This window comes from Arachis duranensis, chromosome 6, assembly GCF_000817695.3.
Source record: "Arachis duranensis cultivar V14167 chromosome 6, aradu.V14167.gnm2.J7QH, whole genome shotgun sequence".
Taxonomy (NCBI): Eukaryota; Viridiplantae; Streptophyta; class Magnoliopsida; order Fabales; family Fabaceae; genus Arachis; species Arachis duranensis.
The window spans coordinates 17,464,329-17,478,550 of NC_029777.3; the positions used below are offsets into that span (position 1 = coordinate 17,464,329).

General features: G+C 26.6%; 2 protein-coding genes across 2 annotated transcripts; both read right to left on the reverse strand.

Moving 5' to 3' along the window:
- Positions 1–3,741: 3,741 nt before the first annotated feature.
- Positions 3,742–4,549, reverse strand: LOC107493250 (gibberellin-regulated protein 1). Its single transcript, XM_016114348.3, has 3 exons — positions 4,379–4,549; positions 4,256–4,292; positions 3,742–4,175 (listed from the first exon to the last, which is right to left on the reverse strand). The coding sequence occupies exons 1-3, from the start codon at positions 4,454–4,456 to the stop codon at positions 3,994–3,996; spliced, it is 297 nt and encodes a 98-aa protein (XP_015969834.1). The 5' UTR covers positions 4,457–4,549; the 3' UTR covers positions 3,742–3,993.
- A 3,348-nt stretch (positions 4,550–7,897) lies between these two features.
- LOC107493209 (uncharacterized) lies at positions 7,898–9,001 on the reverse strand. The gene is made up of 4 exons (XM_016114295.3): positions 8,779–9,001; positions 8,342–8,682; positions 8,056–8,261; positions 7,898–7,969 (listed from the first exon to the last, which is right to left on the reverse strand). The coding sequence occupies exons 1-4, from the start codon at positions 8,999–9,001 to the stop codon at positions 7,921–7,923; spliced, it is 819 nt and encodes a 272-aa protein (XP_015969781.1). The 3' UTR covers positions 7,898–7,920.
- Between the last annotated feature and the right edge of the window lie 5,221 nt (positions 9,002–14,222).

Sequence of the window (14,222 nt, forward strand, 5' to 3'; positions counted from 1 at the left end):
GTGTCAGATATTTAAATATATAATTATTTATGTGTCTTATTTTTTTATTAATTTAAATTTTTAATAGAAATAATTTTATAATATATAATAATTAATTTTATTTTATCTTTTTTTTTCTAATAAAAAAACAGACAAAAAAGACCGAAATGTTGAAGATGTGAAGTGATAACAGTATAACCATCTAAAAAATAGAAACTAAGATCTAAATTTCCTTACTTTACGGATAAAGTTCATCTTTATATTATTTAACTTACTTTATCGAGCGAACTCCTGTTAAGTTTCATTTAATGTTTCTTAGCTTATATGATATAATTAATAATTTATATACTTCCATTTTAATTTTATCTCAAAGTTAGGTCCACATGAACATTGGTGCAGTGGCATCATGATGATTATTACGTTACATGACTCATCCAGAGGAATATGAGACCACTCAAGTAATATTTGTTTTGAGGTATAGCGATAGAGATCGGAAAGATTGAAATTTAATATTATATTTGTTAGTTTAAAAATTGGTATTAAAATTTTTGTTTTTATTCTTAAAATTTTAGTATTTCAGTACTTTTAAAAAATAAAGACACAGAAAACTAAAATATTTAGAGATTAATACTAAAATTTTAATAATGTTTTATACTTAAAATGCCTTCATTTTAATTAATTAATTTTAATTTTATTTTTGTATAAATTAAATTAAAATTTGTTTTTATCTCATATTTTATACTAAATACAATATTAAAACTTATTTCAGTCTCTATTTCTCCGTTTCAATCTCTAATCTCAATCTCTTCTCCCAACGTCACCCTTGAATTTCAATAAATAAATAATACCAACTTTGTCTTGTTTTCACAGTTCAAATTAAAGAAATTGTTCATGTACGTTACCTTTATGTTGAATTTTTCTAGAATAATAATTATAGGAGTTCAAATGATATGATTAATATCATATTGAATTGAACTTGTTTAATTTTTTGCTTTGTTAAAAATTTAAAATGAATTTTAATTTCAAATTGATGAAATTCTTATCTTACAAATGCTTTAAATATTTGTATTCGACAACTTATCAAGTAGTAAATAATACACATTATTGTTGTTTTGGTGAGTTATAACCTTCATATGTTAAAATAAGAAGAAAGATCCACCTGTTATCTGTGACACAGGTAAATATTTTTTTGTCTAGCTTTTTATAATTTTTAAAAAATCATTTAATTAGTCTTAAATTATTTAATGGTCTATAATAAAAATAATATTTTTGTAATTGTCCCGTTTTTAAACAGATGTACTTTACTAACCAATGATTCAATGTGTTTGCTTTCAATAAAAAAATTAGAAATAAAAACTATTTAAGACAAAATAAAAACTAAAAACTAAAATTACAAAAATTAAAAACATTGAAAACTAAAAACTTTAAAACGAATCCACGATCAACATGGATCGGATCCCAAACTTGCAACCACAATTTATTAAAGGCAAGATATGGGAATAAAAAATATCTAATAAAAACAATTTTTAAAATAATGAAAAAATTTAATAATTTAAAAAAATTATTTCATTTTATATAGATAGTTTCAGGTAATTTATAGGTAGAGTGTTTTTTTTATTAGTCTCTTTAATTTCGGATTTTTTAAGAAATAAAATAAAAAAATTTATATTTCTCCAAACATCATCTTCGAACTTTAATTCCTCAAATACCATTTTTTTGTTAGAACTTTAGAATAAGTTCACTCCATCTCGGTGAACTCCCTTTCAAATATTTTAAACTCACGTTTTTAATCTATTTTAACTCATTATCATTGTCTCCAAATAGTATATAGATCTACAAATTGTACATAGGAGTACACAAAAATACAGACAACAAGCATGACTTCTTCAAGAATTTTTTTAATTATAAATTAAAAATAATAAGCCATATTTAACAATAGCAACCAATATCATCATCTCCAAAAATATAAAAATACACCGAAATAATTCATATTTAACAAAGATTTTTTAATTATAAGTCGTATTTTATTTTATATTCGATGTAAAATTAACCCACAAATAACTACTCAATTACTTTGATTATTGTCTTTTTTTTAAGAGTTAATTTATATAAGAAAAAAATTAACAGACCCCTCGAATATTTTTTTATTTTGGTTTTTTGAGTTAACCAATTCAACAATCTCAAAAGTATATAATAATTTATATAGAATAAACTTTTTTTAATAATTAAAATAACTTAATTATTTACATTAAAATATAACTATTATATAATATATCACTCAACTATTATTAAAATATATTAAGAGATAACATATTTAACTACTCAACTAAAGTTTCTGTGGTCACAAAAATCAAATATAAACCACCTGTACCATATTAAATAATAAATTATAGGTTCAAAAACTGCAAGTCCGGCTAAAGATTAGTACAAATAAAAGGTCCAATACGATGCACAGAAAAAAAAATCAAAACAAGTATTTTATGTTTTGGCATAACAATATTGCACATTTACAAGATAAACTTCAACTGTTGTAAAAGTAAAATTTTTATATAAAACTTACATATTTTTGGAACGTTAATAAAGCAATCTAAATTTTGCCAATTCATCAAGATCATTGACACGCATCAGCTATGTGAAGGAGATCACAAAGTAAAAAGTTCAAGATGCATCATTCTCCTCATTTTAACAGGTGTAGACTATAATTCATCGGCTAATTTTTTTGGATATTAAATTAGAAGAGTGTAATATATTAATATTACATTAATTTGATATAATACATAAATATAAAAATTTTTAATGTCATAAAAAATTATGATTTATGATTTAAAAAAATAAAAAAAAATTATAAAAATGAGATTAACAATTTTAAGTAAGACAATTTTTTTTTCAAAATTTTTACAATCATAAAATTGTTATTTTTATTTTTTAAGTTGATTCTAACCATTAATTATTGATCCAAAGTTTTTTAATTATTATTCTTTTTCACTCAAATCGTTGGTAATGATTTTAAACAAATCGATACTAACAATTTCTTTAAAACCAATTATAAATTCCATAATTAAGCATTACACATCCAAAACTTCATTTATATGTATTACACAATTGTAAAGAACATATCAAAAATAATTAGCGATCATCTGTTGTTTTATATATTTAATGTTAAAGAAGTGAATTATATTTTAAACTAAAAAGAATATTATAGTAGTGGATTTTTATTTTTGGTATAGGAAGTGGACCACTTTAAACATGTTATTGTTATGTGCATAAAACCAAAGCGGCATACAAATCAAAAGAGGAAGTACAAATATGGTTTGTTGGCGTGTGTTGACAGAGACATCTGTTTTGTCACCTATACCAAGTACCTTACCTGTATTATCCGAGTAAGAGAGGGGGGAATATTATTTTCTATTTATTAGTTTAATTATTGCATTAGAAACATAGGGGAAAAAATTACTATGTTATGAGATTTTCTTATAGTATAAAATAATTTTATATATCTTTATTTTTTAAAATATTAAAAAATTACAATTTTATATTTTAAGATTAAAACTTAGTTCTAATTATTGTTGTCATGAAACCACTCATCCCAAAAGCTTGACATAAAACTCTGATACCATGTCATGAAACCACTCATCCCAAAAACTTAAGCTGATAGGAGAAGGTAACATTAATGGTTATATCTCTAACAATTGTTAACTATCAAACACAATAGATGAAGTAAATGTAGATATATATCAATAATGTGTATAAGATAATATAATCATAAGACATGAAATAGTAAACTCTTTTATTAATAACATAATTGATACAACAGTATAGCAAAGGTACATATATAAAGTATAAACAAAATAAAAAGAAAAAGAAACCACCAAATTCGCACAATAATGATTATTGATTCAACAAGGATTGAACAAAAAAAAGAGTAAACAATTATTATTCTTCCATGAATTTATTGAGAGCGTGGTGATAGATGGAGCAATATACACATGCATAGATTTAAGTAACTGGTTGGAATTAAGGGCACTTGCGCTTGCCACCGTGGGTGGTCAAGCTAGCATAGCAAGGGCACACTTCCTGATTGCCGGCGGTGCCCGGCGGCACGCAATTGCAGCGCTGGCAGCAAGTTCCACAGGATCTGCGGCAGAGATTTGGACGAGATGATAACCGGCACCTTGCAGCACATGCTCCGCTACAGTCTGTAACTAATCCAAATCAATTACACCATATATATGTGTGTGTAAAATTGTATATGTTTAGTTTTAATTTGTTTGTATACCTATCTGCTGAAGAGAACCCTGCGTTTGTTGGTATGCCTGCAGTTCCAGAATAAACAAGTGCATGAATTAGTTAAACCATAAATTAAAGAAGTAGATAGAGGAATGTTGAAACCAATTAAGACCTGGTGATCGGCATGAACAAGTTGAATGATGAGAAGAGAAGCAAGAAGGGAAGCAAGTAGAAGCTTAGAGAGAGCCATTTTTATTTTTATCTATCTATTTGAAGATGTATGTGTTGAATGAGAAGCAGAGGATCGGAGTTGGTATTTATAGTTGATGAGGCAGGGACTCTAGCTATGAAGTTGTTAGCATCATGATGAGTATATATTAATTAATTATTGTATGGGAATATATGTATTTGTAGATATAAACATACAACAAGTGGGGACATCAATTTTTGTGATGTGATACATACGCGCAAATAGAGACCTCAATTTTGATACAAAGTTTGGTGTCTTAGTTACCCCTCCACCAAATATATCATAATAATTCGAAGAAAACTTTTAACGCAGAGGAGCATTAGAAGCATCTGGAGGCAGAGGTAATCAAAAGTGCAGCTTGCTTGGTTGGTTAAGGAGGATCCAAGTGCCTTTCATGCTCATAGATAAGCAAAGCACATAGACAAGCCTTTTTTCTTTTTATTAATCTCTTAAACAAGCCTCCTTCCCAGCCCCACGTGTCTTATCTCTATTTGCCTAACCCAAACTCACGTATTATTAAGTTGAAAAAGTATAGAAGAATAAGGCTTTTTTCTAAAAAACATAAATAATAGATTTTAAAAAAAGTTAATTTTAATTTTAATATATTTTGCATGCTCTACAATTATAATATGTTTGTATGACTCACTTTATAATTAAGAATTAATTTATTTATTAAAGCACTTTTATTTAACAATAATTAATTAATTATTTTTTCACACTTTTTTGATTATATATATATATAAGTTGGCATAAATTGAATATTAAAATATCAGCATTTTGTGATTAAACTTACATGCTAGTAATCATTTTTTGTATATTTTATTTAACTATGGGGTCTGAGACAATAATTATAGTCCTTTTTTCACTTGGAGAATAATCCTTAATATATCGAGTAGAAAATAATGAGTCAATTGTGGATAACTTCGAGAATAGTAGTATTTGATTACTGAAACAACACACAGTTGGGCGTGAAACAAACAAACATTTATGGCAATCAAAGACTAAAGAGGTTGCTTTACGTGTATGACATTTGACCGTGTTATATGAGGAGCTATTATCTTGGCTTTTACTGGCGCGGGTCATGAGAGAGATTATCATGCATTATTATGCTATATATATCCCATGCCTATCTAAGCCATCGCCACCTACTACACTATTACCATATCATACATACATATCTAGGGAGGGTCATATTATTATTATTATTAGGTCTAAGGGTGAAAAAATAGCTATAGCCTTATATTCTTTTTTGTACATTTATAATAATGAAGTTAGAGTATGACTTAATTATTAAATACCGAGTTGACTATATATATATGTATACATATGTGGAACCAAATAGAAATCAAATCAAATACGACAATATCTAAAGTGTTGCATTTATAGTATTATTTGATTTGAGAATCTGAGTTGCATTATTGATGAGGAGGGAAATTAAAGAGAGTGAATGCATGAATGTGAGGTTACAGAAGCCAAATATTTAGCAAAGTGGCTTGCCGCCAAGTTTGGCTTTGGAGAGATGGTGATATATGGAATTGGATGCAATATAAGGATGTGGAATAATAGGATGAACTATGTAACAAGTATTATTAGCCTACCTTTGACAGCTGTATGCAGTTGCCACCACCCCCCAGCTGTGATATGCTAATAAAATGCTAATCACTAATAATACAAAAAACGTTCCGCCTTTCTTTTCTATCTTATATCAAACTAGCTCATAATTTTGTGGTGTTTCTTATTACCGGATAATAGTGCAATAATGTAGCATTGTTAACTCTTATTCTAATAATAACTAATATGAAATGGATTGAAATTATCATATGTATGCACCTCACAATATTCATCACAAATTATTTTCTATACATCTTTTATGGCTAGCAGTTTTATAATTATGAAGAATAAACAAATTAAATATCTCTGTTTGGATATATAAAATTGTTCATTTATTTTTAACCAAAAGTTTATGCTTTATCCTCTTAAAAAATTCCAAATATAGCTTTAGCTTGGGTTTTTATGCTAACAAACTCTTCTTTAGTTAGTGGAATGTTTGGTATATTAGATAGATTAATTATTTCTTGTTGAGAGAATTATATCTCATAAAAGAGTTTTATATAGACATTTAACACATCACTGAAAGATATTTAATATATTCATTAATTTATTTAAATAAGTGTTAGAAGTTTGAATTTCAGTTTATATATATAATAATCTATTATCTTTAAATCTAGAACGAATTAATTTTTGAACTCCTAAACAAATAAAAAATCAAAAAATTATATAAAACTATTTATACTTATAATGAATCAACATTAAACTCATTATTTGGCAAAAAAAAAACTTAAATAAACAAATCAAGAGTGAACTAGATTACCATATGCATGTCATGTAATTATTTTTTATTTTTAAATCTGATGGTGTTAATCATGATAAAGGAAAAAATAACATATTTAAAATTTTATTTATTTAAATATTAAAAATTAAAGGATAATTAAGATGATGAATTAGTTCTAATAATGATGACTCTTTTGTTAATTTATCGAAAATGCACGAGGATTATATTGCGTTTCTCAATTAGAGTATATATTTCACATTAATGAGAAAGAATGATTGCTTGTGTGTGTGTGTGTGTGTGTGTGTGGAAAGCCATTTGAATAAGGGAAAGGCGGCTATGGGAATTCGAAAAGCAATGAAAGCTTAGCTTGTGCATTGGAAAGGCAATTCCAGTTCACAATTCCTCATTCGAGGTGCGGGGCAATTTATACAATCATAATTAATTTAATATTATAACCAATCATTAGGGGAATTAAAGTCATATGACCTTCTAGATTTTACCAACAACTAGTTGTAACGTGGTTAATTATCTACACGAATGAAATGAAGTTTTAAAAAGAAACAAATTATTGTGGTTAACTATTGAGTATTGACACGGATGAAGTACACACCACCTTTTTGTGAGAGAACTTGTAGTTCCTGAATCCTGCTGTTGTGTGTGCTGTGTTTGATTGCTCTCTATTATATATATGTTTAATGTTTGTTTTCGATGAGACATAAATTTTAGAAGGACACACTACCGTGACACAAAATATGTGTATTTAATATCTTGCTATAAAGTTAGGATGCAACAATACACTGATGTAAATGTATACTACTATTGATTTTATCTTCTATTTATTTGTTGCATATATTAGCTAGGTTGGAATCAAGAAAATATATGAGGTGTCAACTAATTTGATTAACTTGCAGTTTATATATATGGATTAATTAAAAGTTTGTTGAAGGTACATATATATACGAAATTGGTGATCTATAATGGTTAAAGTCCTAGATACATATCTATATATGTGGGTGTGAGAAAGGTACATGAACCCCCTAATAAATGAAAAAAATCGATTATATGAAAGTTGTGTCTAGCTACATCCTGAATAGTGTTGATTGATGTTGAATCCATGAAAGATTTAATTAATTTACACGACTCCTGAAGGAAGGCGAAGAACAAGTTGTCCACCAAAAAGGCTGCATAGAAAATAGCTAGTAATATGAATATGGAAAAGAAGTAGTGAAAGATGAGGAATAATGAATGAATGAATGAATGAATAAACCTCTTGACATAATAGTAGCAAAAATCAGCGAGGATGAAAGTCTGAATAATTTCGGATAGGAGAACCATAGAAGGCCACAATCCATATCCTAGAGCTGTTAGAAGACGGCCTCTGGTATCTATAACCTGTAGAACCCAATGTGCACAACTCAAGAACCTTGCTATTCCAAGGGCAAATACATAGTGTGCCGTGAATGGTTCAACAATCTGAAATAAATTAAACATGATAGATGATGAGTGATATGAATATATAGAATGTGTGAAGGAGATAGAGAAGCAGCATGCACCTTAGTGTTCTGCATGACCCTTAACTGAGGAAGAACAGAAACAGCTTCAAGATAAACACAAAAGGCCCAAAGAATCCTATTAACAATGTGATGTGTTGTTGCTGGATGAATGAGGAAGGAAAGGGCAGCACAGGGTATTATTACATAATGAATTGCAAAGTTGTCCTTATCATCCATGTAAGTGGAATTTAGTGTGATGCGCATCATATAAATAACCCAAAGGGTTGTTCCTAATGTTGCTAAATCCAGTAATGTATGGATATCATATTCCATCACAAAACTGCAATACAGTCTAACTCCTAGAAACATTGCTGTTAGTTCCTGACATTTTAGAGAAAGTCCTGCACCCAACACGTCAAAATCCAAAATCAAATCTAACGATATTAATCAATTCATTTGCATTCTTCAATTAAAACTAATTAACATCATATACCAACCGGCACAAGAATTTTCTTTGGTCAGCTTGTAAATGAGTAAGGAGATTCCTAATGCATGAACGGCTTCGGCAGCCACAAAGAGATTGTCATGATTGTGAACCACCATGCGGAGGAACATTAAGGCCATCACACCGCAAGCCACGCCCAGAAAAGCCTTCATTTGTGGCGGTTGCCGCCGAAACCATGTGGATGCGGTGTGGATCGGTCTCTTTGTCGCCTTCATGATCTTATTCTCTTGCCTTTGATTAATTTCTTCTTCTATTCTATTCTATGTTTTCTGTAATTACTTTTCTTTCTCTATCTCAATTAAGAAGCCTTGTATGGTAATTAACACGATTTACAAAAATTAATTAAGTGGGGTTTCAAGTGCATGCATGGCGGGACACGTGCTCTTGGATTGGATTTCATTAGTTCCTTGCTCAACTAATTTTGCACCATTCTTCATGTTTTAGGTTACGTAAAATTTGCACTTGACAGGTTTCTAATTTAATAGGTTGGGTTATACAAACACTAGGTATCTTTTAAAAGGGATCCTTTAATCAGTTTTTTATCGTAATAATTTAAAAAAATTAAAATAAATACATTTAAATAAATTTAGTGTCTTCTTAAAATTAAATACACATCCAAAATATAAATTAAATAAAACTAAAATTTAAAATTTAAAATTTAAAATTTCTGTTTCAATTTTAGCATTTTTAATTATTAACAGATTATCATTAAATACATATTCAAAAATTAAATTCAGTAAAATTGAAAATTTTAATTTTAAAATTCAAAAAATGAATTTTAAGGGTTTTAATTATTAACCCACACATCTAAAGTTCCTAAAAGAGATCATATTTTAAACTAATATGTTAGATATACTTTTATTGAATAAGATCTAAAAAAATTAGCTTAATTATTTATTTTAATAATTTGAAAAATATTAATAAAAAAAGAAATATTATATGTGTTTTTATCGAATAAAATATAAAAAATATTTTTATTTTAATGTTTAAATTTAAATTTTAGATTTATGATTTTGGATGTGTTTTAAACATATTTTATATATAAGTCAATAATTTTAGATGTGTAATAAATAAAAAAATAACTAATTTTTATAAACATATATTTTAATAATTTAAAAAAAGTATTAATATTTAAATAAGTAACAATAAAATTCAACAAATAATAAAAAATGAGAAATATTAGATGAGTTCTATCAAATAAGATATAAAAAATTAATTTTATATTTAACGTTTAAATTTAAATTTCTGATTTATAATTTTGGATGTGTTTTAGAAATATTTTATATATCACTTAATAATTTTAGATGTGTTATAATTAAAGACAAAAATGAGTTTTTACAAACATACATTTTAATACTTTTAAAAGCATTAATATTCAAATAAGTAACGGAAAAATATAACGGTTTTTTTATCTAAATACGCATGAAAAAATGATTTATTCCCTGAACGCGCATGGTTTGAAATTGTGCTCAAAATACGCACACCTATTTCATCTCTGGCAACCACAAAATGGATTCTTACTCCATTTCACAAGAAACGTCCACGAAATGGGCCAAAAAATATTTATCATATAAGTAAAATAAATATAATAAAAAATAAAAATATGAAAGAGAGTATTATCAATTTTATAATTTCAAATAAAAAGAAAATATTCTATAATTTTTTTAGCACTGTCAGTATTCTTTAATTTAGTATTATTTTAAACTATAAATTTTCATTCTTTATGGCTATATTGTTACTTATAATTAATTTTTTATCTATTTTATCTTTTTTTATAGAGTACATCAAAGAAATAAAAAAAATTATACAGATAAAAAATAAGAAAAATTTCATAAAACCAATAACATATATCATATGAAAAAATACAATAAAAAATAAATAAAATTTATATGAATAAAATCAAATAAAAAATTTCATACACAACATAAATATAATATAATAAAAGATAAAAAAAGAATTTATATTAACAAAAAATAATAAAAATATCATAAAAATTAATAAAATACTTAAAAAATTAGAGCACTATAAAAAAAGTCAACAACATTTGTCATATAAAAAAATGCATTTGCATCTTCATATTTCAAAAGTTATATTTGCATAAAATTAGAATCCAAACATTTTATTTACGTAAATTGCTCTATTATTTTATAGTAACAAACACTAAAAATTAAGATGACTAAAATTACAGAAACTTTGATATTACTTACAAAATATAATTAAAATTAAGATGACTTTTTATTACTGCTTTAACTGATGAATGGCTAAAATACAAGTAAATAATTTTTTTTCTTCTATATATTGAAGTGCCTTCTAAAAATAATTAAACTCGTTTATTATAGAAACATAGTATATAAAAGTATTTTGTTGTTGGCTCAGCTAATGTCCACCATTTCGTGGATGCCCATGTGATATGTTCCATTTCGTGGAAGGTGGGCTTGAGTTATTTTCTGACATGCAACAGGTCCATTTTGTGGGCGCTTCTTGTGAAATGGAGTTAGAATTCATTTCGTGGTCGGCAGAGATGAAATGGGTGTGCGTATTTTGAGCACAATTTCAAACTATGCGTATTTAGGGAATAAATTATTTTTCCATGTGTATTTAGATAAAAAAGCCAACATATAACTATTAAAAAAAGAGAAATATTAGATGAGTTTTTATCGAATAAGATATAAAAAATTAATTTTATTTTTAATGTTTAAATTTAAATTTTAGATTTATGATTTTGAATGTGTTTCAAAAATATTTTTTGTATAACTTAATAATTTTAGATGTGTTACAATTGAAAAAAAATAATTTTTACGAACATACATTTTAATAATTTTAAAAACGTTAATATTCAAATATATAAGTAATGAAAAAATCCAACTAATAATAAAAAAATTGTTGAAAACTATAAACCTTTATCAAATTTTTATTTATTATCTTTTTTTTCCTTCGAATATTGCAATTACTCTTTTATTTATCTTTAATTCGGTCTAATTATTTTATGTTGGTGGTCATCTCTAATCATTCTAGAGATAAAGATTAAAAAAATAAAAGAAAAAAAAAGTAAAGAAAAAAAAAAGAATATTGATGCATAGACTGGTAATTCATTTATTGTTTAATTCAAATGTTGATATAATCTTATTAAAATTTTATTCGACAATGATGATGAATGAGTTTTGAGTTAGTATACATACAAGTCACTCAAAATAGAAACAAAATAGCACGACTCATCTACTACTACTACTAATAATAATAATAATAATAATAATAATAATAATAATAATAATAATAAATGTTAAATATGAAATAGTAAATTTACCTGTAGAGAAGTAATACTCTTCTATGAAAATTTTTGTGAAAAACGTGAGAGAGAAGAAAAAAAGAACATACACAAGAGGGTGGGAAACGTACAAATAAATAAAAAATTAATAAAATAACTACTTTATGAAGTATGTAGAAAGTTAGAGGAATTCTAATATTTAAAATTTAAATTAATTTTAATTATCAATATGTTTAGCCACAAACTAAGAATGTGTTTTCACTAAAATTTAATTAAATAATATTATTTGAATTTAAAGACTGAGTGAAGGCTAAATTTTAAAGGACAGATAGTATTTTCCTTATACAAAATGCTATTTGGACATTAAAGTCACTAAAATCAGCTATTAATATATTTGTATATAAATATATATGTAGTTTAATTTATTTTCAATGTGTATTTATATTTTAACATATATTTTATACTGGTGACTAACTTTAATAGCTGATTTTGATGTACACGTAGTATAACTCTAAGTTATATTATACTAGCGGCTCAATAAGTAAAATAACTTTTAATAAATAGTGTCTGTTCATAAAGAGATTATGTCATTTGAGTTATGAAGCAAAGATAAAACATTATATTCAATGTATTCTTTATCTTCATGAATAATTCTAAATTTTATATTCAATTTATTAAATTATCTTCAATTTTATTATTTTTTAAAATTATTGATTTATATTTTTATTATATTCCTTCACTGTATCAAACACTATTATTTTCTCTTATTATTATTTTCTATATACATATCTGTCATTGTCTCACCGCAATTGTCATATTGCCATGTTCTCCTTTCTCATTTTTTTCCTCCCACCTTCTTTTTATTCGATCGTAATTAGTTATCATTAAGTACTATTATCACAATTTTTAATTTTGTCTATCACTTACATCTATAACCATCCATTATGTTAGTTTTTATGAGTTGTTAAAGTGTTATTAAAAGAATTCATTTTTGTCTTTTGAATATCTAAATGTATACAAATACATATTAAAATATAAATATACATTGAAAATAAATTAAACCACATAATACATTGGTGGTTGATTTTAGTGGCTGATTTTAATGTACAAATAGCATTTTTTATAAGAATAATAGTTTTTTTATGTACCTGTTAAGTAATTTTATTGTTCTATTAAAAAAATTAATACATAAAATATTAAAAAATTTTGTTCAAATTATCAAAATTTAATTTTAGTAATCCTAAACACTAATATCAAAGTATATTAATTTTATGTTTATTTTATTGTGCACATTAATTAAACTATACTTTATTTTTAACTAATATAATAAAAATAGTATATTATTGTAAGTTTTTAATTAATAATTATAAATTTAAGTTACAATTTAATATAATATCTTAGAACAGAAAGTTATCATTGTTTTTTATAGGGATAAGTATTGTTTTGGTCCCTAACGTTGAGGACTTGAGGGTCAGAATCGAAACCGTCCCCAACGTAATTTTTTATTTAGAATCATCCTTAACGTTTTTTTCGTATTAAAATCGTCCTTTTAATTTTTTCCAGACAAAAATACCCTGCACCACTATCGACACCTTTACCTCCACCACCAGCACTAGCACCAGCACCAACACCAACACCAACACCAGCACCAGCATCAGCACCTTCACCACAAAAAATAACAACATTAATAAAATCAACACAAATTCACAAACAGAAGCAGAAAGCAAAAAAAATCAACACAAGCAAAAGCAAAAAGCAGAAACCAAAGCAGAAATAGATGCATAAGCTCAAACACAAAGCCAAATCAATACAAGCAGAAACACAAATTCAACAAAAAACAGAAACAGAAACTCGAGCAGAAGCTCATGCAAAAGCAGAAAGCAAAGGCCAAAACAAGGAGTAGAAGTCGAATCAAGAAGAAAAAGCAGATGTAGAAGAAGAAGCAGATGTAGAAGTCGAAGCAGAACCAGGACCACCGGCAGCTCGTGGGTGATGGAGCGACGGCGGCTGAGTAGATCGGCAGTGGCAGGAGCATGCATGAATGGCGGCGACGCACTCCACGGCTGGGTAGATCGGCAGCTCGGGCTCCCCTTTCCGGCGACGCACTCCACGGCGGCGGTAGAAGCATGTATGAACGGCGACGACGTCTTTTTCTGTTCGTGGTTTTGGCG